General features: G+C 39.9%; 1 protein-coding gene and 1 long non-coding RNA gene across 3 annotated transcripts in view; one reads left to right on the top strand and one right to left on the bottom strand.

Moving 5' to 3' along the window:
- The window catches only part of LOC308411202 (myosin-10), a 67,814-nt gene that overhangs the window by 32,757 nt on the left and 8,798 nt on the right, over positions 1-26,259 (bottom strand). For both annotated transcript variants that reach the window (XM_080905017.1, XM_080905018.1), the window contains exon 3: positions 25,587-25,743. In XM_080905017.1, the coding sequence (XP_080761143.1) occupies positions 25,587-25,743 (157 nt within the window). The remainder of the gene's footprint in view (positions 1-25,586; positions 25,744-26,259) is intronic.
- On the top strand, positions 4,064-5,110 carry LOC308411207. Its single transcript, XR_013974351.1, has 3 exons — positions 4,064-4,177; positions 4,281-4,356; positions 4,448-5,110. It is a non-coding gene; the product is annotated as an uncharacterized lncRNA (long non-coding RNA).

Raw genomic sequence — 26,259 nt, 5'->3', positions numbered from 1 at the left:
TGCATATTTTGCTGTGAAGTACAGCCAGACTTTTGACCGCTTCGCCTTGGACATTTTTAATCTGTAGCTCTGCTCTAACAGAACGTACGTACCTGGCCCCGCCTACTATCCTCGGAAACGTAAAACGATTGGCTAAAAGTGTATCACAGCTCAGGAAAAAAAAGCACCGAAATAAAGCACCGAAATGTGCGCTGCTTTTCGGTCTGGTTACTACCGTTTATGTCAGAACCGGTGCCATCATGGCACCGGACACCGGTACCCATCCCTAGTATCTAATGTATGTAATGTATCTACTTGAAACATTTATCAGTTTCATAGCATACTACACTTTCTAGGAATCTTCCCTGAGGTTTTCTAAGCTACAGACACCTGGTTTGGTGAAATTGAGGCCTTCGTGACTACAGGCCAAGAAGCATACTTCATCTCAAGAGACTGAGAACAAGAAATGATGAGAAAAGAACTTCAAAAACCGCAGTCATCTCTGAAGAAACAAACAATTTACAGTTAAAAAATATTTTTCTTGTTGTTTTAAAATGATAGCAAACCATAATTTTTCCTGACACTTATTTAGAGCCTCAAGTACAACTTCAAATATACAAAGATCACTCACCATTCCATTTACTAGTTCACACGAGAGCAGCCACTTAATAAAAACCATGCTCTCTAAGTAGCTGTTTACTGTGACTAATACCTGCAGTCATAACCTAAAACTAAACCTAAAACCATCTGCTTGTGTACCATGTGAAGAATGAAGCCTGACATCATCGCTTTGCCCTTTAGGAGACAGAAAACACAGAAGAAATTACCTCATCACATGTGCCTATGACAAAGGCCAGGGGGTAAAAACGTGCACTGAGCCGAGGAGCAGCTGCAGCATAAGGGTGAATGCCTTACTGCTAACAAAATATCTATAACACACATTTAATGATGACACGGGGACAAAACATGTTATTTTATTCTTATTTATTGTTTTGACATATGACTTGATCAAGGAAGCATCTGAATAAATTATGTTTTTAAAAGTGAAACTGAAAGGAACGTATCACAACTACAAATCAGTGCTGGGGAAACAGCAGCAGGTTTACTGTTAGACATCACAGAGGGTCTGTTTTGCTGTGGCTACATTAGATGCTTGCAGGTAAAGTCCTGTTTTTCTCACATGTTTAAAGTACTCTTGTTGAGTGGTTCTTTTTTATGTGTGAATAAAGCTGGTTCACAAAAACATGGCGATTAACTAAAAGCTCTAATGGATAATTACAGTGGTCTCTCTAAAAGCCATCCGCTCCGCAGAGATGATAGTTCAGCTTAAAGGACTTGGCACAGAAATTTACTCACACCTTGTTGACATGACTCAGTTTTCACAGGTGGCTCAAACAGTCTTTAAGGTGTTATATTTCCCTAGAAAAATGTCCTTTTGTTGTGTACTAAAGCGGAAACTTCCTTTAAGTGACAAAAAGCAGGTGACAAATGAGTTTGTGCGAGTGTGTTCATGTGAAAACATTAAAAGGGATTCTCTTTTCTCTCCACGGAAAATCAGCTTTGTTTGATTAAAAAAAAAGAATCACGGATGTAAATGTAGGGCAGATAAGATGCAACACAAAGATTCAAGCCTAATGTATGCAAATATAACTGGCATCATCTCCCCTGACAATCAGGCTGCCTTGAGGTGACTTTTGTTGTGATTTGGCGCTATATAAATAAAATTGAATTGAATTGAATTTAAACTCGGGTCAAAGTTTGATAACTCATCCTGCCAGTGTTTTATAGTCTGAGACCTGATGCTCATCTGATTTACCCAATATTGGTTTAAACAGGCCCAAAAGTCCTATCGGACACTCACGCAACAGCACGTAACCCCTCATGAAAATTAAAACCAAACACATACTAACTACACAGCTTCTGAACAACATCAGGTGTTTACAGGTTTAAACAGGGGAGGCGCATGACCTCATGTTTCTGAAATTAACACCTGATGGCAATTCGAACAGAACAATCCCAAAAAATTCAGCGTGATTTTGGATTTTTGTGTTTAAATGATGCATACAGTACAACTGTGACAAGGCCAAATGGCAGTTTATGACCTAAACACCATGTGCCGGGTTAGTTCCCAGAAACATAGGTTCTGATACACAGAAATTATGTTTTGTTCTTCTGGCAGCAGCTTGTCAGTAGTCAGCAGTGTTGGTCAAGTTACTTGAAAAAAGTAAACAGTAACTAATTACTTATTACTTCCCCCAAAAAGTAATCCCATTACTTTACTGATTACTTATTTTCAAAAGTAATTAATTACTTAGTTAGTTTTTAAAAACACGATTTACAACCTGAATAGGTGATAAAGCGATAGATCTTTCAGCCCAATTCTACTTTTTCTACATAATCCATCATACAAAATGTAATCAAATGGAAAAGTCTCTTTTTAAAACTTGTTTTATTAGTTTTAATCTTTTAACTTTATGCATCAAGCAAAAATTAAATTATCTGCAACATTCTCTGACTGGAAGAAATTTGTTTAACATTTGAACCTATTTTCTGCACATTCCAGCACATAAAATAAAATATTTTTTGTGTTTACACTCACTCTTTCAAATAAATGCAAGTGAAACACAGCAGAAAATAAATAAAATAAAAAACTAGCGGTCCTGTTGCTCTATTTTCACCTGTAAAGCAGGAGTAGGGTAGGCGGAGGTTTGCCCTGGTGCAGGTGTGCCGCAGCGGTCAGTTGAAGAATCCGCGAGTTTCTCTGTGAATTTCACATTACGTCGTAGCGCACTCGGTGCTTGCTCGGAAGTTTAGGGTTTTTTTTCGCTGTAAAAATAAGTTTTCTTCCCACGCAGTGAACAGCGGACGCTAATGTTTTTGTCATTTTTTTACGTAATCAAACTCAAAGTAAGGTCTGTACTTCCACGCTTTAAACGCTGCACGCTCAACCTCTCCTACAATCGATTTATGATCCATTGTTGATCTGCACACAGCTGTTTCCACGAACGTCGCACTCGCTTACGTCATTGTCATGAGACACTCTCGCACTGTTTTTGCAATAGTAATCCCTTACTTTACTCATTACTTGAAAAAAGTAATCGGATTACCGTAGTTAATTCAGTTACAAGTAACGCGTTACTGCCCATCTCTGGTAGTCAGTAGTAATACAATCAGACCCGGATATTTTAAGATATTGCTGTATGTGTCTGCTAACGTTACAAAAAGAAAAAGAATAAAGCAAACTCTGCAAGTGTCAACTGATGTGATCCAACACAAAAAGGCAGACAGGCTTTTTTTCTGCACTGTGTCTTTATAAGGTAACAGATGGGGCTGATGGAAGTGGTGTTTAGATGTGTGAGTGTGTTTGTGGACAAGCAACATATACACAAGCTATCAGTTCTGTCAGATGGAAAGGGGATAAAAATAACGAATCTTGTTTGTACTGGAAAAAACAGGGATTGGCAGACACACACAAACACACACAACCTTGGACTTCCACTGGAGTCGCAGTCACTTCATTCTCTGCTTATCAGACATCTATTTACCCATCACACCTTTGATGCTCTCCTGTGATTTTTATCCAGCCATGTATTTTTCAGTCAACATCCTACACCTTTCAGCTTTTCCACTGATTGACAATCATTCCTTTAATCTAGTGTCCTCTTTCTGATTTCTTTCCCCTGTGAGGCCACACAAAATAAAGGTAACACTGACTTCATCTGCCAGAGGGGAGTTTTGCACAAAGCCTCATGTTCAAGCACACAGTGATCCATCAAGTAGAGAGTATGCAACAATATATCTGCTGCATTAACGATGGTATAACAATACGGCTACTCAGTGACACTAGATACATTTTGTGTGTATCACCATTATTATTCACTTTTAGTGTCAGTTATATTTATTAGCCATCTCTCACAGGCCACCGTTTTCCTGTCAAGAAACCAGCAAAACTGTATTTAGAAAACTTTTAAAACAATATTTATTTGGTCTGAATTTTTGATAACAGTTAGAAATTGTTAAGATGAGCCTGGATTGATCTTAAGGAGTTGTTTTTGTTGTTTGGATTTGTTTTAGGTTTTAGGGCGCACCGTCAAAATCTAAAAATGTGTGACCCCAGGAAGAACAGCTGCTGGACTGCTGCAGCTAATGGGGATCTTAATAAACTAAACTAAACTGCTCACCTTGTCCAACTAATCTGGTAAGTGCCTAGACTCCTGGAAGTCTAACGAGTGATAAAGCTTGCATGTAGTGCTGGTGTGTTGATAATTTTATCTATATTTCCATTGTTTATCCACCTCTAGTGCAGAATCAAACTACAAATGGAGAATGTCCCTCTAAAACGTGTGCCTCAATGCTGTAACCAGCACATTTCAAAAGGTGAAACTTTTACTTTGAAGTTGAACATTCTGTGTTCTTCTGCTCATAATGTAGTCTGCAGTCAAGTTGGTGTTTTCCATGCAAACTACAGGATACAATGTGTCAACGACCAAAGCAATCACAAGGAGGTTTCCACTGAACCACTGTATACCTCTTTGCAACCAATTTTCACCTTCGACTGCCAGTAACCATTCTCTAACCAGGTGAGGAAGTATGCCTTGTAACCTAGCAACTGGTAGTTGCCAGATATTCGCTGACTGCTGTCTAGGCCTGTGCGAGTTTGGGCTGCACTGAGTGTTAAGACTGCATGTAGTAAACTGTTAGAAAGATTATGTGTCACAGTTCTGGGTCAGTTTGACCCAGTATTTTGAGTTACGTTTTGGTGTGTTTTTGGCATCATGGATTGTTTTCTTATTCTCTTGTGGTGCTCTTGTTGGTGATGATGATGATTATTATTATGAATCTATGTTTCAGTTATTCTTGTTTTGGGATTAGTTCTTACGTTTTGTGCTCCCATGTTTAGTCTGGTCTAGTCTGTCTCTCAGTGTCATGTCTGCGGCTTTGTTTAATGGTTTCTTGTTTCCTGTTTTATTGTGAAAGTCTATGTCTTATGTTAGTGTGTGCAGCTTTGCTCCCCATGTCTCGTTAGTCCAATCCCTCCCAGCTGTGTCTTCCTCCTGTTGCCCATTCCCTGATTAGCAACCTGTGTATATAAGCCCTGTGTTTTCCCATGCTCAGTGTCGCGTCGTACCATTAGATTATGCCTGTGTGTTTCTTCATGTTTTGTTTTCATGCCTGCAATAAAGCTTTGGTTTTGAGTTGCATTCTGTCTTCGAGTCCTGCATTTGGATCCTCATCCCTGTCTGCCCGCACACAGAGCCCTGACATTATGTGCATACTGTTTAGTAGTCTATTTGTTATAACGTATGTTCATTGTTTCACTGTAAATGACATTTTTGCGCTTTTGTTACATTTTTGTTGTGGTCTTCTATAAAAATCAGTTTACTGTGACCTGTGCTATCTGAATGAATTAGTGGGTTCATTCACCCTGCCTCTGCTGCCACCTTGGCCTTCTTGGCAGCTCCTGTTTCCTAAATCACCACAGCAACCAACAGCAGGGTCATATTTACCCAGGATGCCATGCTGGCTAGGCGTAGGTGGACCAGTCAAACTGAACATGCGCTTCCTTTCCAGTAGCTCATTACTGTCTCACTAAATCTTCACCCCCTTTGTGCTTCATTTTCTCTCGGTTGCTCTCATTTCCCCTTTTACCCCCCACGAATGCGGCAAAGCCAGATCACTCACACCACAAAAGAGGGGGGAACTTGCTGGAGACAAAATCACTTTTTCACAGTAACAGATGTTTTTCATTTAAACACCTCATCAACTTAGCTTTTAGTTTCTTTAGTTATTTCCTCCACCACAACTCAAAGGTCATTAGTTGATGTTAATGTGAGTCGGAAATAAAAACGGCTGTTCATTCAGCTCAGCTAAGGTAAATAACGAGTCAAAAAAAGCTGATTTTTATCAGTATTACTACAATGACATATGGTAGTTTACTGAGAGGTGGAACGCTTCAATACAAAGGTAGAAAGAAGAAAGCTAGAAAAACAAATGCTTGACCACACTATAAAAAATTTATTGTTGTTTTCACGCACACAATGAAACATTTCTTAAGACTATTTTGCACTCCAGTTAATTTAAATATGTCCACAGTGCAAACTGAGGACATATAATGCTGGCACTTGTATGCAAGAATGTCCCTTAACGTTCCTGTCTTGCACAGCAGGGTTTCCCTTTGCTGCTAATAATTTATCCCCCATGAGGATTAAACAAACCCTCATTCCACACATTCCAAAGCTTTGCCCCCCTTTCCCCCCGTCTCCACAAAAGCCTCAGTCATTATCATAACCCCCCTATTATCAACCTTATTTAACCCTATGCAGCCTTAGCGCTCCTCTCCTGGGTCAAGTTTTCAGTTCAGTTTTCAAACTGTGAAATATTTTTTTTGACCCCATGTTACTTTGGTTAAAAGATTAAAAGAGTCAAATATCTTTTGTTCTCATAGCTCCATAACAGCCCTGCTTGGAACACATAAAACATTATATAACCTTAAAAAAAACCCTTGCAGTCATCACCTAAAATGATGACTTGTAGTTCGAATGAAAAGATAAACAATGAGACTCTCGTTTAAAGCTGTGAGTGAAATGGGTTTTCTTAAAATACTGGGAAGCCATGAGCATTACTCCGAGGGCAGAAGAAAATTTCTCATTTAAACTCCAATCTTCTCACCGCAGCCACCAAAAACACTCCACATCCCAAGCTGAAACCAGACCTTAGTGTACAAAAACATTCTTAGTGCAAGAATCATAATTGTGCCCATTTATTGTCAATGGTCCTCAGCATTGTGGCTTCAGTCCAATGCAGCTCAAGTCTAAATCAACATAATGTGCTTACAACTGCTGCAAGCTGATGTTTTACGTTTATGCACATGAATCAGACAGCTATCAAACACTGCACACTTGTGTTCATTTTCAATAATCCAATACTTGCGGTCATCACGTTGACAAAACAGGAAAAGTTGACACCTCTTTGCACTCAATGCTTTCACACGCATTTTGACACAAATCACAACTTTCTGGTTATGAATAAAAAGCAACGTAAAGAGTATTAAAACAGGGGGTCTTTGCAATTGGATGTAACACATTTTTTCCACCCTGAAGCACAAGCTCCCACAATTTGCTTCATAAAAGAAGTCGTAAAACGCAACTGCACACAGTGAAAATCATAGCACCATGGCAACCACTTCACACACATTAGAAATCCTGAGTGACGGCCAGTGAGCTGCTCTCTCATAAACTGTTATATGTTGTGGGGATTACTCATGCACACTCAACTCCCTGCTCACAACACAGATATGAAGGTAATATAAAAATGGAGCTCTGATTACTCATAAAGGAGCAGAGAGAGAATCCAGAGCTACTTGAAACAAAAGAAAGGCTCTGGCTGTGTGTGTGTGTGTGGGAGAGAGAGTGAGCGCTCATTCACATTCCCAGACAGTGGAAGTAGCAAACAGTCAGTGTGATCTGGGTAGTGTCTGTGGGTACCTGCAGTGTGTAACTGTCACTTGGAAGCTTCCTAACGATTATGAGAAGCACACTTAACACAGTTAAGTAGATGATTAAGGAAGAGTAATATGTAATGTGCCACATCCTCAAACAGCAACTTCGATAAAACAGACACATTTAGACATTATATATTATCTAAAAGGCAGTTAAGGTAGTAAAAACACTCACTTAACACAATCTCTGGTGTGGAATGGAGTAAAGAAGAAAAAAGAAAGAAAAAAACCCCCACACTAGGCCACAAAGACAAGCCAAGAAAATACATGAAATCATCAGGGTTACGTTATCACATATTCCCTCTAAACGTGTGTTTGGACAGAAAGCGAAGTGAATGTTCGTTTTGAGCCAAAAAGAGCGCCGAACCTTTTTGAAGTCTGTGTGGATTGATCCAAGACAACCAATAAACCAAATGTACAAATGTTAGCTATAAAGTAGCTAGAGACAGACGCACCAACAGTGTGTTTGTGTGTGAAGGAGAACTGGACTGTGTTCAGGGCACTTTAGACTCTGGCTTATATCAAACTATAAGGTTTTTCCATCTTAATTCCTTTTATTTCTGTATACATGTCAAGCATTTAATTTTATATTTTTATGTTTAATGGTTTAATTTGAATGTTTAGCGCAGCAGTTTTCACCTCAACTTTGTGCAAATGTTCACCTACTCTTTTTTTAACATAATGACAAAACTTAAGAGCACAGAACAATAAGATAGGAAGTAAACACAAGATTTAATCCCGACTTCCTCAAGATTTAAAGGAATTATAAGAATTTCTTCACCAAATGCTCACTTTACTGTTACAACTGTTCAACTGTTCGTTAATATAAATATCTAATCAACCAAACAACTCAATGTATTTAGGCATGAAGAAATGGTCAACACATCTAGTTAAAGTTCAAATCCAGCATGGTGAAGGGACTTTGAATGTGGCGTGGTTGTTGGAGCCGGATGGCCTGGCCTGAGTACTTGAGAAACTGCTGACCTACTGAGATTTTTCCACTTAACCATTTCTAGGGTTTCTAGAGAAAACACCTTGTTTTTGCCAGAAGTCAAAAGAGAATGTACAGACCGCTTTGAATTGATAAGAAGGCAACAGTAACTCAAACATTCACTGGTTACAACCAAGGTAACAGAAGAGCATCTCTGAATACACCTTGAGCTTTGGAGCAGATGGACCACAGCAGCAGAAGACCACACTAGGTGCTGCTCCTGTCAGCTAATAACAAGAAACTGAGGCTATAATTCAAGAGGCTCACCAAAAGTGGACAACAGAAGGTTGGAAAAACATTCCCTGGTATGATGCAACATTCAGATGGTAAATGAAAAGCATGTTGTTGCCAAATGCGGCCTAAACGGCCTTGTATCAACTGTTTAGGCTGGTGGTAGCTATAATGGTGTTGGGGATATTTTCCTGGTACACTTTCCACCCCTTAGTATCAACTGAGCATTGTTTAGACTCACAAATCTATCCGAGTATTGCTGCTTACTGTGTTCCTCCCTTTATGACTACATTGTCATAAAGGGATGGTTGATGCAGTGTATCCATCTGACGGCTGCTTCAAACAGGATAACACAACAAATCATGTCACCAAGCTCAAAGCACAACAAACTGGTTTGTTAAACACGAGACTGAGTTCACTGCACACAAATGGCTGACAAAACTGCAGCAGCTGTGATGCTACCATATCATGGACCAAAATTTCAGAGGAATGATTCCTCTGAATTCTGGCATATTCCTATTTCACAAGCAAATAAGGCAGTACTAGTACCCAGTACAATAAGTGCAATAAGTAGTACTAGTACACAGTACAATCAAGATATACCTAACAAAGTGTCCGTTGAGTGTTTATTGACAGCATTGTTTCCCTGGATGGGTATAGAGCAGAGTAAGCTGCAGTGAATGGATGATGGTTTAACAACATCCCACTAACGTTGTTAAGACATTGATGTAGTAAAATTGTGAGCTCTGTTACTATTTGGCATAAAACCAAATTGTTAACAGGCACTGAAAAGCTTTATGACTCTCAGCTAAGGACAAAAAATGCAACATTTAAAGACATTCCAGCTTATATTTGAGCTACTGTCGTTCGTAGGACGTTCGTTTGTACTGTTCGTTTCTTTACATATGGCCATTTGTAACTGCTGAGTGACTAAACAGCTCAAGTGCATTTCTCAATGTAATGCTGTTGAACCAGCTGCCAGTTAGGCATTCACAAGAACAGAAGGGCAGAAAGCCCCATCGAGATGCCAAGCCCTTTGCAAGTAACAGTCAGTGTGAGAGTGTGTGTCCTGGAATTTGATTGCTCCTGGTTTCCCTTGATTCCAGCACTGGGGCCTCTTGGGTGTGGAACAGGCGTTGTTTTTAGCAGGCTGGTGGTGCAACAGAGGTGGCATTAAAGGGAAATGAGGCCTGCTTTCCTACTCGGAAACTGATGTGCTCCATCATCAACTAAACACAATAATCAAACCCTTCTCCATGCCAATTTAAAATGTGCCAGTGAGACGCATCATTTTCACACCATCAACAAATGAACAAAAGGGTGGAGACTATACTAGATCCCATTGACAGTCACAGGACATTCCCCTGTGCATCTGGCATAGGCGAATACTTCCCATGAGAGGGAAGAGAGTAGTAAGAAAGAGGAGGGTGTGATGCGACGCGACCAGATAGCAGAATGAAGAGGAGGAAACTGAGATAGGAGGCAGACAGAAAGAAAACAGTACTGAAACGGGAGCTTTCCAGCTTTAAATACTGACTCGCTTGCAAACGAAATCCTAAGGATGTTTCTGTGTCACTCGTGGGATAGTGATGACAGTTGGCAGCTGAGATCACAGACAGAAATAGATTGTCTCCACCCTCTTGGAAATAACACCAGTGTGTGAGGGACCACCTCTCTCTCTCTCTCTCTCTCTGAGGACACAATGGGAAAGAGTGGAGTATGTAACTACATTTGGGATACCGGCTGATAAGAAGTGTATTCAACTGTCTTTGGCATGAAAGGAGGAATTTGGATTTTCACAACAGCCACAGTTTTAAGATGAGACAAAGCTGCAGCTAACAATTAGGGCTGCTCAATTAATCGAATTTTAATCACGATTACGATCTGGGCTTTCAACGATCATTAAAAATGACTGAGCCGATTATTAGCCCCTCCCTCCCTCGTGCTTTACTCTCGCGCTGCTTCGTGTGGTAAATCGAGCGCACCTCTCTGCATTTCGAACACGCATCACAACAATTAAGAGGACCCGAGGAAAGCTCGGAAAGCTAAGCAGAAGTTATTTGGACAGGAGAGTGACTGCCGTTGGTTGAAAAGAGAGGTAAAAAAAAAAAAACTTAAGTGGTGTGGAAACATTATGGGTTTGCGGAGTCAGACGTGGATCAAGTAGACACAGTGTGTAAACTTTGCTATGGTGTAGTAGCTGCACCACAGAGCAACACTGCAAAGTTCACTAAACATAGATGTTTACATTTTTCATTTATTTCTTATATTGCAAACATTTGCACTGTTATCAGTATTTGCACACTATTTTATATTATTTTTTAAAGTCATTATTCAATACATTGTTATTATTAACCCTTTAAAGCCAGTCAGAGCAGCACGCTCCGTTTTGCGTAACTATTTTTAAATCCCTGTAGAACCTGAACCGTGTAAGCTAGCGCAATAATTTGTTTTGCATATGAAACCAGAGGAGTTGTACTTACATCTTATGCCATCAGCTTGTCCTAAGTCACGGTTTGCTTCCACATAAAGCTTTGCAAAAATTGCATAAAAAGCACTTGCAGGAACAAAAACATAATATTCCAGAAACACTTTGCCGATCTGATCAGCTGTTCTTAACACTTCCCACATTGAAAAACACGTCAACGTGAACTGTCGCATTTCCTGCCCGAAACCGGAAGTGACGTCATTTTCGCGGAAAATGTAGTTTTTTACTTGTAGGCCTATACCTATACTGGTGTTTTTATAAGTCATGTTTGACTTTTCTGAATAGATTCCGTGATGCTTAGAACTCAAATTGCACTGCTGGAAATAGTTTATTTTGATGCACCTGCTGTTTTCTTTGCAAATTTGCATCATAGGATCAAAATAAATTTCCTGTTGTTGTAAACTATTTTTTGCAACTTTTTTGTATTTAGTTTTGAGGGATAAACCTCTTAAATTTCTCCAAGTAGAAATATATGTAAAAAAAAAACAAAAACGATTTTCAATTTTTTTTGTAGTTTATTGCGCTTTTTTGCAATTAATGTAATTACTATGGACTTAATGCAGACATATTATTAAAATTTGGGCTATAACAGTTGTATTGATGTATAGCAACTTGAAATGCTCCCACAAATGGCACTACAACATGTAAAAAAATAATATAAGCTCTGGCGGACTTGGTTCTATGGTAGGTCTTAAAGGGTTAAATAAATATCGTCAAATAATCTCGATCTCAATTTCAGTGAAAATAATCGTGATTATCATTTTTGCCATAATCGAGCAGCCCTACTAACAATTATACCGTTTTTCAAACACACTACTGGAAACGGAAGGACAGAAAATCTACAACCCTTTGTAAACAAGATTCTTAGGAATAATACCCACTTAAGCTAATCTCATAGAAAGCCTTTTTCATGGCAATATAAAATCTATCCATCCACCTCAGCTTATTCAGTTCCAGGTTACTGGAGCCTATCCCAGCTGTCATGTGGCAGGAGGCAGGGTACACCTTGTATTATTCACCAATCTAACAGAGACACACTCACATTCGCACCTGCTGCCAATTTAGAACTGCCAGTTCACCTAACATCCATGCCTTTTGACTGTGGGAGGAAGTCGGAGAACTCCACAACAAAAGGTTCCAGCCAGCAGATTCAAACAGAGGATCTTCTTGCTGTAAGGCTAACCACTTCACCAATATATCAACCTATAAAATATACACTATTATTATTTATTAGATTACCTAGCAGGCATATTAAGACTGATATATCTAAAGCATTTTAGACTGTATCAACAGACAGTATCAGTGTGCGCTCATACTAAGAGCCAAGACAACCTTAACCCCAAAAACATTTGTAACACTGCATGGCTGTCTGTGAAAAAAAAGGTTAGAGGAAGTCTGAGAAAGTGTTGCATATGATTGGAATGTAGAGACTTCTGCATGTCAAATTAATATTCTCGGCCCCACGTCCCGTCGGCTTGGGTTCGACATGTAGAGCCTGTGTTATTCTGTCTGAGCTGGACTCCACAGGGAGTAGGCTTCTGGAGTCTTTCCTATGTTGAGTCCCACAAAGCACATTTTTCAAAGAAGAGAAAATGAGGGGTATCGAGATAGACACAGAGATAGAGACAATGTGAGAGGGAAAGGAGTTTACACCCAGTTCCCACATGTTTCTCATGAAGAGGTGCTGGAGTGGTGTGGAGCACATCTGTGGGCGATCTGATGATCTTCTATGATCTAAATTTGGCATCAGCTTTGAAGAGTAACCATTCAGATTATTAAATAAAGAACAGCGCTGTCCAAACAGACCATGACGAATGAGGAACAGCAGTTTACAGATCAACATCCTTTTGTAATGGTATCAGAACATAAACAGGATGAAGACATCTGTAAATTGAACCATTAACCAAATTGAGTTGAAATGAGAAGCACTGCATCTCAGCATCCATGGACACAGCTAATCCTGTGCTTACATGAATTCACCTAAATATGTTTTGGAGAATGATTGCAACCATAGTATGTGTTGATGCATGCCCAATCATTCAGGCGGGTAAATCTCAAAAAGTTGATCCTGTTCATCTGGATGTAGACTTTTCAGTGGGGGAAACTCATCCAAGTTTCTTCCTCAGTCTTAGACTGAAAACGCTACGTCCACATGAACAGAATCAACTTTGTGGGGCATAGAATGTCTATGAAACATGAACTACCTGCCTATTGGTGAATGGAGTCTGCATCCTGAAGCCTCTGCTTTGGTATTTTGGCTGCTGCCATGTTGGTTTTGGAAACAGGAGTGGCCATGTTAAGTTTAGTGGGTGGAGTGCTAAGTAACAACCTGTTAGGATAATAAAGTTTCACTTAACCAAAACTAGTCACCTGTCAACCAGGCTTAAAGTTGTAGGCCCATAATAATATGTAAAACATTAGGCTTTAACAAATTTGAAAAGGATAAATTATTTTAAAAAGTATCCCTTGTTCAGTTACTATGACAAGAGAAAAGAGTAAACATGCTATTTTCGTGAGTCTGGTCAGTTTAACATATGAGCCATTCCACGGGCCTTCTGCTTGACCATCTCCATTTTGCATAAAAAATTTTTGGTTACAAAGTTTGAACATTTACAATTATTGGTATAAATTTATGAATTATATATCAATACTATTAAAAAGATATTTTTTGAAAAATGGTCTGTTGACCCACTTTCAGGCCTTTTTTTGTACACTGAACTCTGAGGCATGAATATTTTGAAAACTATTAAAGATAAAAGCCTGAAATTTTCATTGGCCTTTATTGCTATCAGAATGAATCAGAATCTGTAATTTGGGACAAATACATCAAAAAATGTTTCAGTACTGGCTAAAACTAAAATAACAATAGATAGCTTAATTGGAATAAAAATGTAAAAGATCTTTAACTATAACTGAGAAAATCAGTTTGTTTTGTCATTCGTTTAATTTATTTTTTCTTTTATTTATACTTCCTGAACTATAAATAAATACTGATACTTTGTAGAACTGCTTAAATTTGTATTTCATTTTTTAAGTAGCCAGTACTTGAGATATATATCATGACTCATTTTGACGGTAAGAAAGGCCAGTGAAAATTTCATGCTTTTCAAGATATTCATATTCAAACACTGCCTGAAAATTCCATTTTGGAAAAAAAATTGTCCAAGCGGGTTGACAAAAGAAACACAATACATTAACACTAAATCCATACACATGGGATACTACATGGAGTAGAGAGACATAGCAACGCTGAGACTTAATCTACTTTTTTGGTTCAGTGAACACAGTGGCCATACCAGACAAAGTACTAGCGCTGTCAAATAGCAGAAACACACAGTCATGTTCCCATTTCCAACAATAGCAAATGAGGGTGGGATTCAGTCTCCTCTTCTGATATGCTCAGTCACTATTTAGATCATCATTGACTAAAACAAGATTATCGCTGTTCTAGTGCAGAGTACAAATGAGAAACCTGCGATTTCTCTGAAGTCCAAAGATAATGTTTTTAGTGGACCAACCTGCCTGTTTACTATTAAAACCTCTATCGCATAGTAGGGAACATAATATAAAATAACTAAGACGTTTGAAACCTTTCTTGTTCTACTTCTTCTGTGGAACATCAGGGACAACTCCTTCATGATCATCATGGCTACCAACTGTCAAAAATCCCTCAAAATACTATCCACATTATCCCTAAGACAAATTTTCAAGACAGTGGATGCACTGAGCTGCATAACTATAGATGTGACATACGCACAGGTTTGTTTTTCCCAACAGAGCTTAAGTGCTGCATAACAGTTTGCCTACAGTGAGCATAAAATTAGCCTCGTCCTGTTGGGTGTTGCCTTTACACCAAATGAAAGGGGAGAGAATGCAGTTGCGGAAGATATGGCAGCAAGCGTTTGGCAATGTAATCGATTGCAGATGGCAGCCATCGGGGGGGCTTGTTTGGTCCACAGTGGTTCTTTGTGATGGCTAGGCCTGCCATAATCCAACAGGACAAGGCGGTTTTCACGTGTTTGTGTGTGTGTTTATGCTGGTACCTCTGATATCATAGCGCTAAGCTCTGCAGCCCCACAGGAATTCCAGACACACAGGGGGGAAAAGGGATTCAATCATAGGGAGAAAAATGTATCAGTGTGATGATGACTGACTCTGATAAAACGAGTGAAAGAAGATGTTTAAAAAAAATACAATAAATCTGAAAATGTAACAAGGTTAAGCAAAAATCTAGTGGGTGTAACTAATATAAGTCAAACTTAATGTTGTGCAACAGCAACAAGTAGAAGTGGAGTAAATTCTCAAAAGAGAAATTATGAGAGTAATTGTTAACTCAAAAATGGAAAAAGTGATTTGCAGCCTTGTACTGTAGCTACACTGCTGTGCATATATTTACCTTACAGATCAGTAAATATGCACATGTAATCAGTTGCTCATTAAACCCAGTGATGGAGCAGTCATCTGCTTTTCTCTCTTGCCTTCAGAGGGTTATGAGTTTGTCAGAGAGAGAGCAGTGACGGCAGGTAATCGTATCTGTACTGCTGAGGCTTCTGGCATCAGTGCTATGCTTCTCTGATGACAACACTATCGAAGAACGAGGGGAATATATGACAGTGACTCCACCTTAAATCATCTCCTCACCACTCTTTTCAAACATTGGCACCGTGTTCGGGCTGAGAGTGTTATCTACACATAGTAGACTAATGCCTATCTCACGCAGATAGTTATACATTTGGGGCTTGAAATAAATACAGAGCTATAAAAACTAGAGATGCATAGGTAGGCCAAAAACAGGACTTTCACCCAGACCGAGGTAGTAATTGTGTCAATGTTTTCCAGATGCTCTTTGGTTATGTTTAGTCAGCAAATCTATTTGGTTAGGTTTAGGAAAAGATTATCAAACCCAAGAGGTTTTGGTATCCCTAAAAGGAAATCCACAAAACTGTAATAAAAAAATATTTGAACCATTTTAAGTAGGGATCCATTTATTCAGGCATATGATGCATCTACATTCCTGCCAAATAAAGGCTAAAAAGCTCAAAAAATATCCTTTTAGAAAAGTGACACTATGGCACTGGGCAATAAAACACAATCCACAATTTTGTTGTACATGTACAATGACAATAAAGGGCGATAAAGTCAAATCAGTGAACTAAGCAGAAATAATACATTTATTCTTCTTAACATACACAGTTAAGGAATTTTTACATTTCTACCAAGACTCTGAAGTCCATCAACTTGTAGTTAAAAAAAAAAGAAGCCATGTCAGACACCAAGGATACCAAGATAACTGACAGAGAACAGCTTTCTGGACCTTGCCCCTGTCCAGGTTAGGTAGGAGAAAACTATAAGTGTTTACACATGGAGAGGACTGTAACCATAAATCAGAAATGATGTATGACCCCCAAACAGAAAAATGATTTTATCCTCCACGAACTCCGCAGCTGCCTGTCATTAAAGACTCATCCCCTCACATATATTTGTGTGTGTGTGCTTGTATGAGTCGGAGTATATTTGCAGTACACTCATCCAAGTATGCTGTTTGAACAAGCTTCACCCTTTCCCTGGAAGTTATAGCTTCAGTATGTTCGGAGTATAGACAGTCATTTTGACTGCCCCCCCTCCTCAATACACACACACACACACACACACACACACACACCTGTCTTGTCAGTCAGATCTTGGGTGTGCCCCTCACCAGCACGCCACTCGAGCCCTCACTGCCCCAACAAGTGGCCCCATTTCCCAGGGAAGCACTCTGTACTCCAGGCCTCCCTGCCTGCACCCACACTCACAGGGCCTTGGTCCCAGCCCCCTCCAGACTGCACAAAGCCCCCATTGTGAGGCACAATGCTAGCCACCCCTTTGCCTTTCCCCTGTACCCTCTACTCCATTTCCCCATAAACTGTGTCGCTTCTGCCCCTTCTTCCTTTTTACCCATCTCCATCACTGACTCCTTTTCAGTCTTTGCCGTCTTTCCTCTTCCCTCGTAGTTATTCCTCCTTAAACTTTGATCCTGTCTGTTGGGCTCTGCCATCTTTTATTCTTGTGCAACCCTTTCCAAGGATCCCCTTCAAAATTAACATCTCTATGCCCCCCCCCAAACTCTTTCAGCACAGCCCACCTCCTTCACATCTCTGTGTTCCAAGACATTTTCCACTTCTGTGACTGTTTTGTTACCTCTGAATCTTCCTTCTCTGCTTTGCTGGGGAGATATTTCATATATAGGTGTATCTGCAACTCTGGGGAGGAAGAGAAACTAAACATATACCACAACAGCGTTTTTCCCAGTATCTGCAGACCTGTTTTTAACAACACTACACTACACATTTCAAAACAAAAAGTAAAACACACTGGGGCGATAAGGTTAAGACATTATCACACAGCAGGAGATGGTTCTCATCCTCTGTGTTCTCATTAATTGGACAAACTGATTAGACTTTTTCCAGCGTTGTTATAACATCAGCACAAATCAGTGCAATATAACATCACACAGATGTATTGTACTGGAAAGATGGCAGATTAAAAACCTAATTAATGTCTACTATGACTTCAGACATTTGTGTTCTCACTTGCACCTCTGCTGGGAAATGACTAGGCAAGTTCAGGGCTGCAGTGCATGTGTATACATCGCAGTGCAGCTATATTTAGATGTCCCACAGTTTGTCTTACAGAGCTTAAAACCAATACATCTGCAGCTGTGCCTCATCAAGTAAAGGGAAAATTCCTCCTAAAAAGGTTAAATAAAGGGTAATGCACCTAAATGGCATATTTAATTAAGAACATTTATGTGCAGTTTTAATTGACAGATTTGATATAAGTATAAGTATAATAGCTATAAACTAAAAATAGGAGGACGTCAGCAACCAATAGTGAAAAAAGCTAAATATGTCTCCTCTTCCTCCCTCAGTTATCTACACGACATTGTGATGGAGACATTCCAGTCTATCTGACTCAGTGTCGCCTGCTTTTAATATGTGATTTGTATTTGGATAAAAATAACCTATACCATGGGTGGCAACCTTTCCGATGATGAGTGCCATCTAAAATTTCCTCAGAAGTCAATGTGCCATATAACTGCATTAGCAATAATTTAATAATGCTCTATAATAACAGTTACACACTATATAGAACCACTTTATAGAATTACATTTGTTTGCAGATGTTTGCAGCTATCAGCGAATAGTTATCAGCTATTTTGAAACAAAAAAAAAGACTTTTTATCCATAACAAGAACCCCGTAACAGCAAATGAACTATACAACAGATCTCACAACAATGATAAGAAAAATGAACTGGGCCAATATGACATGTTTGTTAATACAGAGATACACATGTTAATGTGATCTCTGGTCTCCCACTCAGAGACACAGGTCTCCGAGTGTCCAGCATTCAGACGGCTACCTGAGGACACTCATGTGAGAGAAAATCTGCTCACGCAGATATTTAGAGCCAAATACTGTCAATAAGGCCTCTGCAATGTTTTGAAGACAGTTAAACTAGTCAGTTAGTGATGTCCAGCAGGTGAAAATGCAAGCTCCATGAACACGCACAGCTATGCATCCCAGCTGCGTTCGTAGTTCTGCAAACTTGGACCCCCACAGAGTCGAGCTTTTCATTTTAATCAGCTGCATTTCGAAGTCACATTAATTGGCATTAACTTAGCCAGTTAATGCGAAACAAATCCAGCTGCTCATTAAAGCTTTCTGGTTTGGTCAGTAAAGAAAAAACTGGTCCATATGCCTGAAAGTCCCGAAAACGCATTGTGAATTCTGTCTCGAGTCTACGGATGTATACGTGTATTTCCGCGGTGCTCCTGAAGCATTTGAAGTGTCGGAATGTGGAAATTTCAACATCGCTTGAAAAAACTGCCAGCTAGCAATGTCCCTCTCACTGGTAAGTTATTTTTAGGCAATTACAAGTTGAATCTGGTAGTTGGGGTTGTTAGCTAAGATACCGTCATTAAGAACCTGCAGAACTAGTCTGTCTATGCGAGCTAATTTGTGATGTGCATCGCTGGCCCGGCCATTTATTTTTTAATCCACATTCTCAGATTAACTCACTGCGTGTCATGCCAACGGCTGGACTGGGACAAAAAAAATCTGCCCAGGCATTTTGACTAGAGACCGGCCCACCAGGTATTACAAGAAAAGCCATAAAGCCTTTGAATGAAGACAAATGCTGTTGTGACAGTGATGTACAGTCTTATTGGTATATATATGATTTCTATACATTTTACATCAGATAAAAACTTTGATTGTAAGATTCAGATAATTATTTATTAAAAGCTAGACATTTTAAATGAGAATAAGAAAGAAAAGTATTTCTTTGTGCCCCCCTTTCCCTGTTGATGCCCTACCTAGCCCCCTGGCAAAACCTTGCTAGACCCGCCCCTGCACAAGTTACCAGCTGTCAGCTACAAAGGATCTTGGTGTTATTTGTCTCTCAGAAACAGTTCATAACTTCCCTTCAACTCATTCATGTGACCTAAAAGGTAAACCTGTTTCTCCATCACCTGTTCAGCTCTGATGATTCAGTAAGGACATCTCCTGGTTTCATGTTTCCCTCTCACCACATATCCAAACTGATATCAGGACCAGCAGCTTTTACAGCTGTGGCTCCAGCAAACATCATCTGATACTAGAAATTAATATTCAATAAATTCTAACAACAGCTGATCAAGCTTAAACATGCTGCTGTTGTTTAACGCGACCTCCGCTGGTTTCCTCTTTCTGGCGCAAAGTGGGCGATAAACAAACAAGAGAGAAAAGCCGATCAGCTGATCATTGATCAGTTTCATGATTGAAGTAACAACAGGGGAGGGAGGGGGAGAGAATGAGAGAAGAAGAAGCAGCTGACAGTGTAAAGACGCAGAAAAAGTCCAGCTTTGTGCCTTTTTTCCCCATTGTAGCTGAAGTACGGGACAAACTGTGTTCCTTTTCAGCTCAATACGAAACGCGTAATATTTTCTCTGAATGAGGGATCATTCAATTTTTTACGGGACGGTTGGAAACTCTACTAACAAACTTTGTGAATTAAATAAAGTTCAACATCAGTAACATCAAAGCACCCACCCAGCTGCATAGAAACTCCATCATGCTAGCTAGTACGCAGTACGAGTTATTCTAACTGACTGTAAAAAGTCAGCAGAACTAAAATAAACTCCACATAAACTTGGTTTATATCTGACCCAGACAGACTGCAGGTCATAACTTATCACCTGAAGTTCAGTTCACCTGACACTCGGACCGGTGGCCGCCTCGCGTCTCTCCTCCTCCTGCCTCCCCTTTCCCTCACCCACCTGCTGCCCTCTGTGGGAGCTCCGCCATAGCCACCAGCAAACAACTGACATTTTTACATATCTGCCAGCATCTGGCCAATCCACCACCTTTAATTGTTCATGCCGTTACAAGAAAAAAAAATCATCGGCCCATAAAAACTAAAAATCACCATGGCCTGCATTTGTATAGCGCTTTTCTAGTCCCTAAGGACCCCAGAGCGCTTCGACCGACCGGGCAAATGCCCGGTATACCTGATGGCCAGTCCAGCTATGGTCGTGCCATCAGTTAACCCTGGCACGCGTGCCCAGGATTGCCGACCCCTGACCTATACTAAGGGAAATGCACTGCATTCTTTAGTGAGGGACTTGTAGTTCTCATGTTTAAGAAAAAGTTTTGTGATAGCATTACTTTAATTTCTGAGGTTGCATTCACTCTATAAAGGCTCACCTCCCATTCAAATCACAATGGGTTTTGTGTGAATTTACACCTAACATTAACAGTAGATTTCCCTTATACTGACAGATGCTCATCACACTGACGTCAGGATGAGTATATAGAATAAATATGGAATGAGATCTACAATACCTAAGCAAAGAAAATGTCTTTACAGTAGAAGGAGACAGTAGGTTTGCTTTTCTTTTTTTAGTTATTTCTAAACAGGTTGTGTCTACAGTACCATCTGTGTTCTCAGATGTGCTGGATCTCTACCATGTGATGGAGATCAGAATAAAAATAATCTCACTGTAAAATCTGCTTTTCAAATTTGTTGATGTGAGGCTGCAAACCAGGCTGTGTTGCATACAGAAAAAAGAAAGACTCATAAATGGATGCACTCATATTGCCCTTTTTTGACAAGCAAATTACTCCTATGGAGTGCAGTCAGTATATGTGACTATCTGTGGCATTCACTTACCAGTCCTGTAAGTGAGTCGAGTGGCAGTAACATGACTATATTATACAGTTCCAACCTGAGTGTGAGGCGCACTCTTCTCATAGAGTGAAGCAGCAGTAAGAAACAGACAACTAACTCATAAAAGGATAAAAAATATGGATGAAAACTGCTGAACACAAAACACAAATGCATACTTACAATACTTACGGACAAATCTGTCATGAACTGAGCCTTGTGGCCTGAGCAGTTGAGAGGTGAAATAAGAGAAAACTGAGACACGGTGTTGTCAATTAAACAGGGGTCTAACCCTGGCTTCATCCTGACACGGAGAAGGGATGAGAATGTGGACATTCCCCACACTTGTTCTCCTGTGTTTCCTAATCAAAGCCTGAGACAGAAGGAACAAAGAAAACTGCGCTGCCACAGAGTTTCCAGCAGAGCTGCGGTTTGTATTTTTCATGTTAAGTGAAAGGCGACCAAAATGCTTTTAAGGACTTGGGGAATTTTTCCTCTTCAGTGTCTTCAGAGCCAAAACATTCTGGTTGAAAGGAAGAAAGGGACTGAACAAACTAGTAAGTGAAACAGTAAAGGGGTAGAAATAAGAGAGGCCAGCTGCTCTACTTGCTGAGAGGAGAAAGAAATCAGTAGGAGATCCCAAATAGTTTGAGATGGAGCTACAAAAGACATCCTGAACAAGACTGCAGAAATATTAAAAAGGCTGAAGTAGATTCATACAGAAGCAGCCAGCTAAATAGTGCCACTCAGAGTGACACCTCCATTCAAGATCCCAGGGGTAGGTTATTTTAGTTGCATATACAGATAAACACATCGGTATCCACGGTGATCTACCTCTGCTCACAGCAGCCCAGCAGTGGGCAACAGGCTGCTTGGACAACTATGAGAACTTGACAATGACTCAGCTCGCATAATTTAACACAGTGAGGTATGGAGAGCTGGAGCAGCGATGACCTCATTCCACTGCCTGGTTTGCCCTGCCTGTTGTGAGGGGTCCGAAAGAATGAACAGAGAGAAAGGGGGTCAGAGAGAAGAATGATGGCACCAGAGAGGTGTCCTATATCGAGACAAACACATTCTGAAGGCACAACAGGCCGGTAAGACTGAGTGTGTGTGTGTGTGTATTCAAAGTTTTGAAAACCACATTGAAGAAAATATACAAAGACAGGAGCTATATAATTAAGGTGCAACATTAACCTCATGTTATATAAATTTGTTTTCCCAGAACTTTGGGATCTAACTCTACACGAGCCACCTTAAAAGTTCCAAAACCAAACTTTAAAAATCAGATCCAAGGTCAATTTAGGCCTGAAATCTTTCAGCAACAACCATGTGGTAAAGCTGGCAGAGAGTTCACAACTTGCCTCAGAGGAAGTTAGTTAAAGTCCCATTTGGAGGTACTTCGGATTTGATATGATTTATTTAGTATGTGTTAGTACTTTGCTCCATTAAAAGACATGTTTCTGTTGAAACAAATGTACCTCTACAAGCAGATATATATCTCAATATACTGGCTGGGCCTCTTCACATGGTCTAAACGTGGGCGATTTTCTTATTTTTTAAATAACTGAATGTGACTTTTGGCCAGTTATGACTTCCCTGGAGTGGCGAGAGTCGCTGAAAGCAGAGACCAGAGAACAGCCTGAGGTCATGACAGGAAGCCTTCAGCACATCAGTCAGACACACAAACCCTGAAGCTTTACAGCTGCAGCAGGTCCACCAGACAGTTATAGCCCTTTTTCACTTATATCTACTCGACTTTGGACATTTTCCATCACAACCCAGCACCACCTAACGCGTGTAGTGTTTTTATAGTGATACTGCCGAAAGTCCCGTGATGTCATTTGCATGTGACACGAATGCCATGGTATGGTGATGGTATGCCTTCTGCTTTGTCTATGGATATAGGTCAAACTCAGGGACCACAGCGTTGTTTTTTTGTGTAGCCATTTCCCTCGTTGCCAGGTTTTGAATTTTAATTTGATTTTGTGGAGGTGATGCTCTCATGACTCATTGAGTGAAGCCACATCAGCTCAGATCACTTGGAGCCCTGGCCGAATAGGTACTCCAAAAAAAGTACCAGGTACCAGGTATTACCACCTAATGAAAAACCCTAAAAACTGAGTCGAGCCTTGCCAAGTTAACATGAGCAGGTACTAGTGGGAAAGGCCTCTTACTGTCGCATAAAGCTGAAACAGGTACAAATAAACACACTATTTAAAGAATCAAAACCCTCAGATGTGAAAGAAGACTCAAGAGAAACAACAGGGAGACATGAACACTGTTGTTCTAGTGACCGCGATGGCTCAGAGCAGACAGGCTAAAGCTGTCTAAACACTGATAAACTCTAATAAAGGTTCTGCTTATCACAGCAGTCCTTCTACATCAGAAATTCAAAAACAATTAGTTGGTATTCAAACTGGGTCATGGCCTTGTGTCTTGTGGGTCTTTATATTGTAATCATGCTCACATGATGACATTTTTAGAATTACAAAAAGGAGACTAGTGTGGGCTTCAATAAAAGACCATCAAAACAAGTTGTGCAACTCTTTTCCAATAATGCATGCTCTATTAACCTTTTCCTGCTGTCTATCCTACAGCAGGCCGGGTGGATTTTGATGAGCTCCAGCTACACCGTAAGTTCAAGTATGCAACAGCTGTAGCTCAAGACATGAACCAACTATGCAGTGTATTTGCAAGATGAAAACCAATCTGTGCTGCAGGTCAAGTTAATGACAACTTGAAGACTGATGTTTTTAAAACCTGCTTTCTCACTTTGCCTCCTTCGGTGTCTGCCCTGCCTTTCTGTATCTCCTTTACTTTTGCTATAAATTCCTTTGTCACAGGGCATCAGGTCTACCAGGCGAGCCTCTCGCTACACACATTATTAGGAGCTTAGAGGCTTCACTCTCGCAACTCACAGCACATTACGCTCATCTGAAACACAGAAAGAGACTACTGTCTCTTTCTGTTGAAACAAAGCAATGATATACTAAACCTTTTAGCTGACCTGGCTTAAATTTCCAAAACAATCATGTTTTTCAAACTGAACAAAAAGGAGAGGATCTCAGAACTACGGTGTTTCTATAAAAAACTAAATCAGTATCTGAAAATTCAAAGTAAGAAGTTTTGGCTGCACAAATCTAACCTTTTAAAGACATAGTGCAGACTTAAACGTGCTTATGTGCTGCATAGTAAAAGATACCACTGTACTATGATGTCAATACTGAAATTTCTACCTAAATTATAAAACATCCCCAGTGATGAGATTTTTAGCTCAACTCTTTGGGACTACATTACATCATATATCAAACATATACAGGAGCTTACGCTATTTTTGCCCTGTGTTTGATTATGGCTCAGTGGTTCTGTGATTTCAGTGGAAGCTGAAGCACCACATTTTTTCCTTTCAAACCTGCATGTGGTTCTGCGGTATTGCAGATGGTACGATGGTTCACCATAAGAGTGAGACAGAGGAACAAGCCTTGGCTTTTGGCACTACCAAGCCTTGAGTTAGAAAGTTGAAATGCTACGGCTCTCAGCTACCATGGGGCTGAAAATGCCATTTTATGTCCCCCTCCTAATCTGAGACATCCAGTCTAAGGCTCTCCTAAAAATGCCACCATTATAAAGTAAACTTCTGTCTTCATTTCAGCTTGGAAAAAATACTGCAGTGGTTTAAAAGGCAAATCAGTTCATGGTTTGGAGAAATAATTATGTAGAGAGCCAAAAACATTACATTAGCAGACCTCTGGCCAGTATTTGTGAGAACAAGCTAAGAATAAACGATGCAACTTAAAGCTTTGATGTAAAACTCTTTGCCTGGTGTTTAAAGGATAAAGACTGTGTTGAACAGCCTTGCATTACCCTGCAATTACCAATTAACTGACTGACCCCAGCCATACACCTGGAAAACCTGCCACATAGTTAATCTGCTACTTGACCCCTTCAGTGATAACAGACACCTCTCTGACCTTGTGACCTTCCACATACATTACACAACTATATTCACACACTAATCTCCAACACTATACAGGCAAACCCAATCCTGCTCGCAAGTGAGATAAACACCAAAATTCTTCAGCTTCCATTATACCTGTTTGCTAATAAGTTAAGTTACCTTTAAATGTGTTTATCACTTATTTTACATACTGTAGTTTTCAAGTAATCATAGCAAAAGGTCCATTTCCAAAGAGCAGATGTGTAACATACCTTGAAGCATGCAGCGGTATGCTGATTCAGAGATGGCATAAATGTGCGGAGGCATCTCATGCCTCTTCTTCCCTCTGTACATCTCAATGATGTTCTCTGAATAGATGGGCAGGTTCTTGTAGGGGTTGATGACCACGCAGAAAAGCCCAGAGTATGTCTGTATTTAAAGATATGAAACAAACAAACAAACATGGAGGTTAATATCAAAGAGTTCTCTAAGAACTAAAAGAACATATGATTAGGTCTGTTGTGGATGTTTCTCAAGTTTGCTCACAATGATCACATAAAGGCTCAATGGAACCATAAGTGGATACAAACAGGATTGAAAGGAGCATGTACATTTCTGGTTTTATAAATCATCTAGCTTGCATTTTATCAGTGCAGGAAGACTTGTCATTACCCACATTTTGGTAGCTTACATCATCATAGCTGGCATGCAAGACAGTGATAGACGCAGAGCAGAGCAGATCTGAGGGAATGCTGATAAATGAAACACTGAGCAGACACTTGTCTGTGTGCAATACCCAGAGAGCCTTTTTAAGCCAAAACAGCACCGCATTAATATGAATAATGAGTTTATGGAATATTATAAAGACTCATGTTAGAGCAAACAGTGTGCACTGCAAATGTTTAGCCTACTTTCTGACTTGCGGTGTTGCATTTGGCTATGCCA

The sequence above is a fragment of the Rhamphochromis sp. 'chilingali' genome (genome assembly GCF_963969265.1).
Source record: "Rhamphochromis sp. 'chilingali' genome assembly, chromosome: 15".
In the NCBI taxonomy this organism is placed as follows: Eukaryota; Metazoa; Chordata; class Actinopteri; order Cichliformes; family Cichlidae; genus Rhamphochromis; species Rhamphochromis sp. 'chilingali'.
This window is presented reverse-complemented; position numbering and strand designations above follow the sequence as displayed.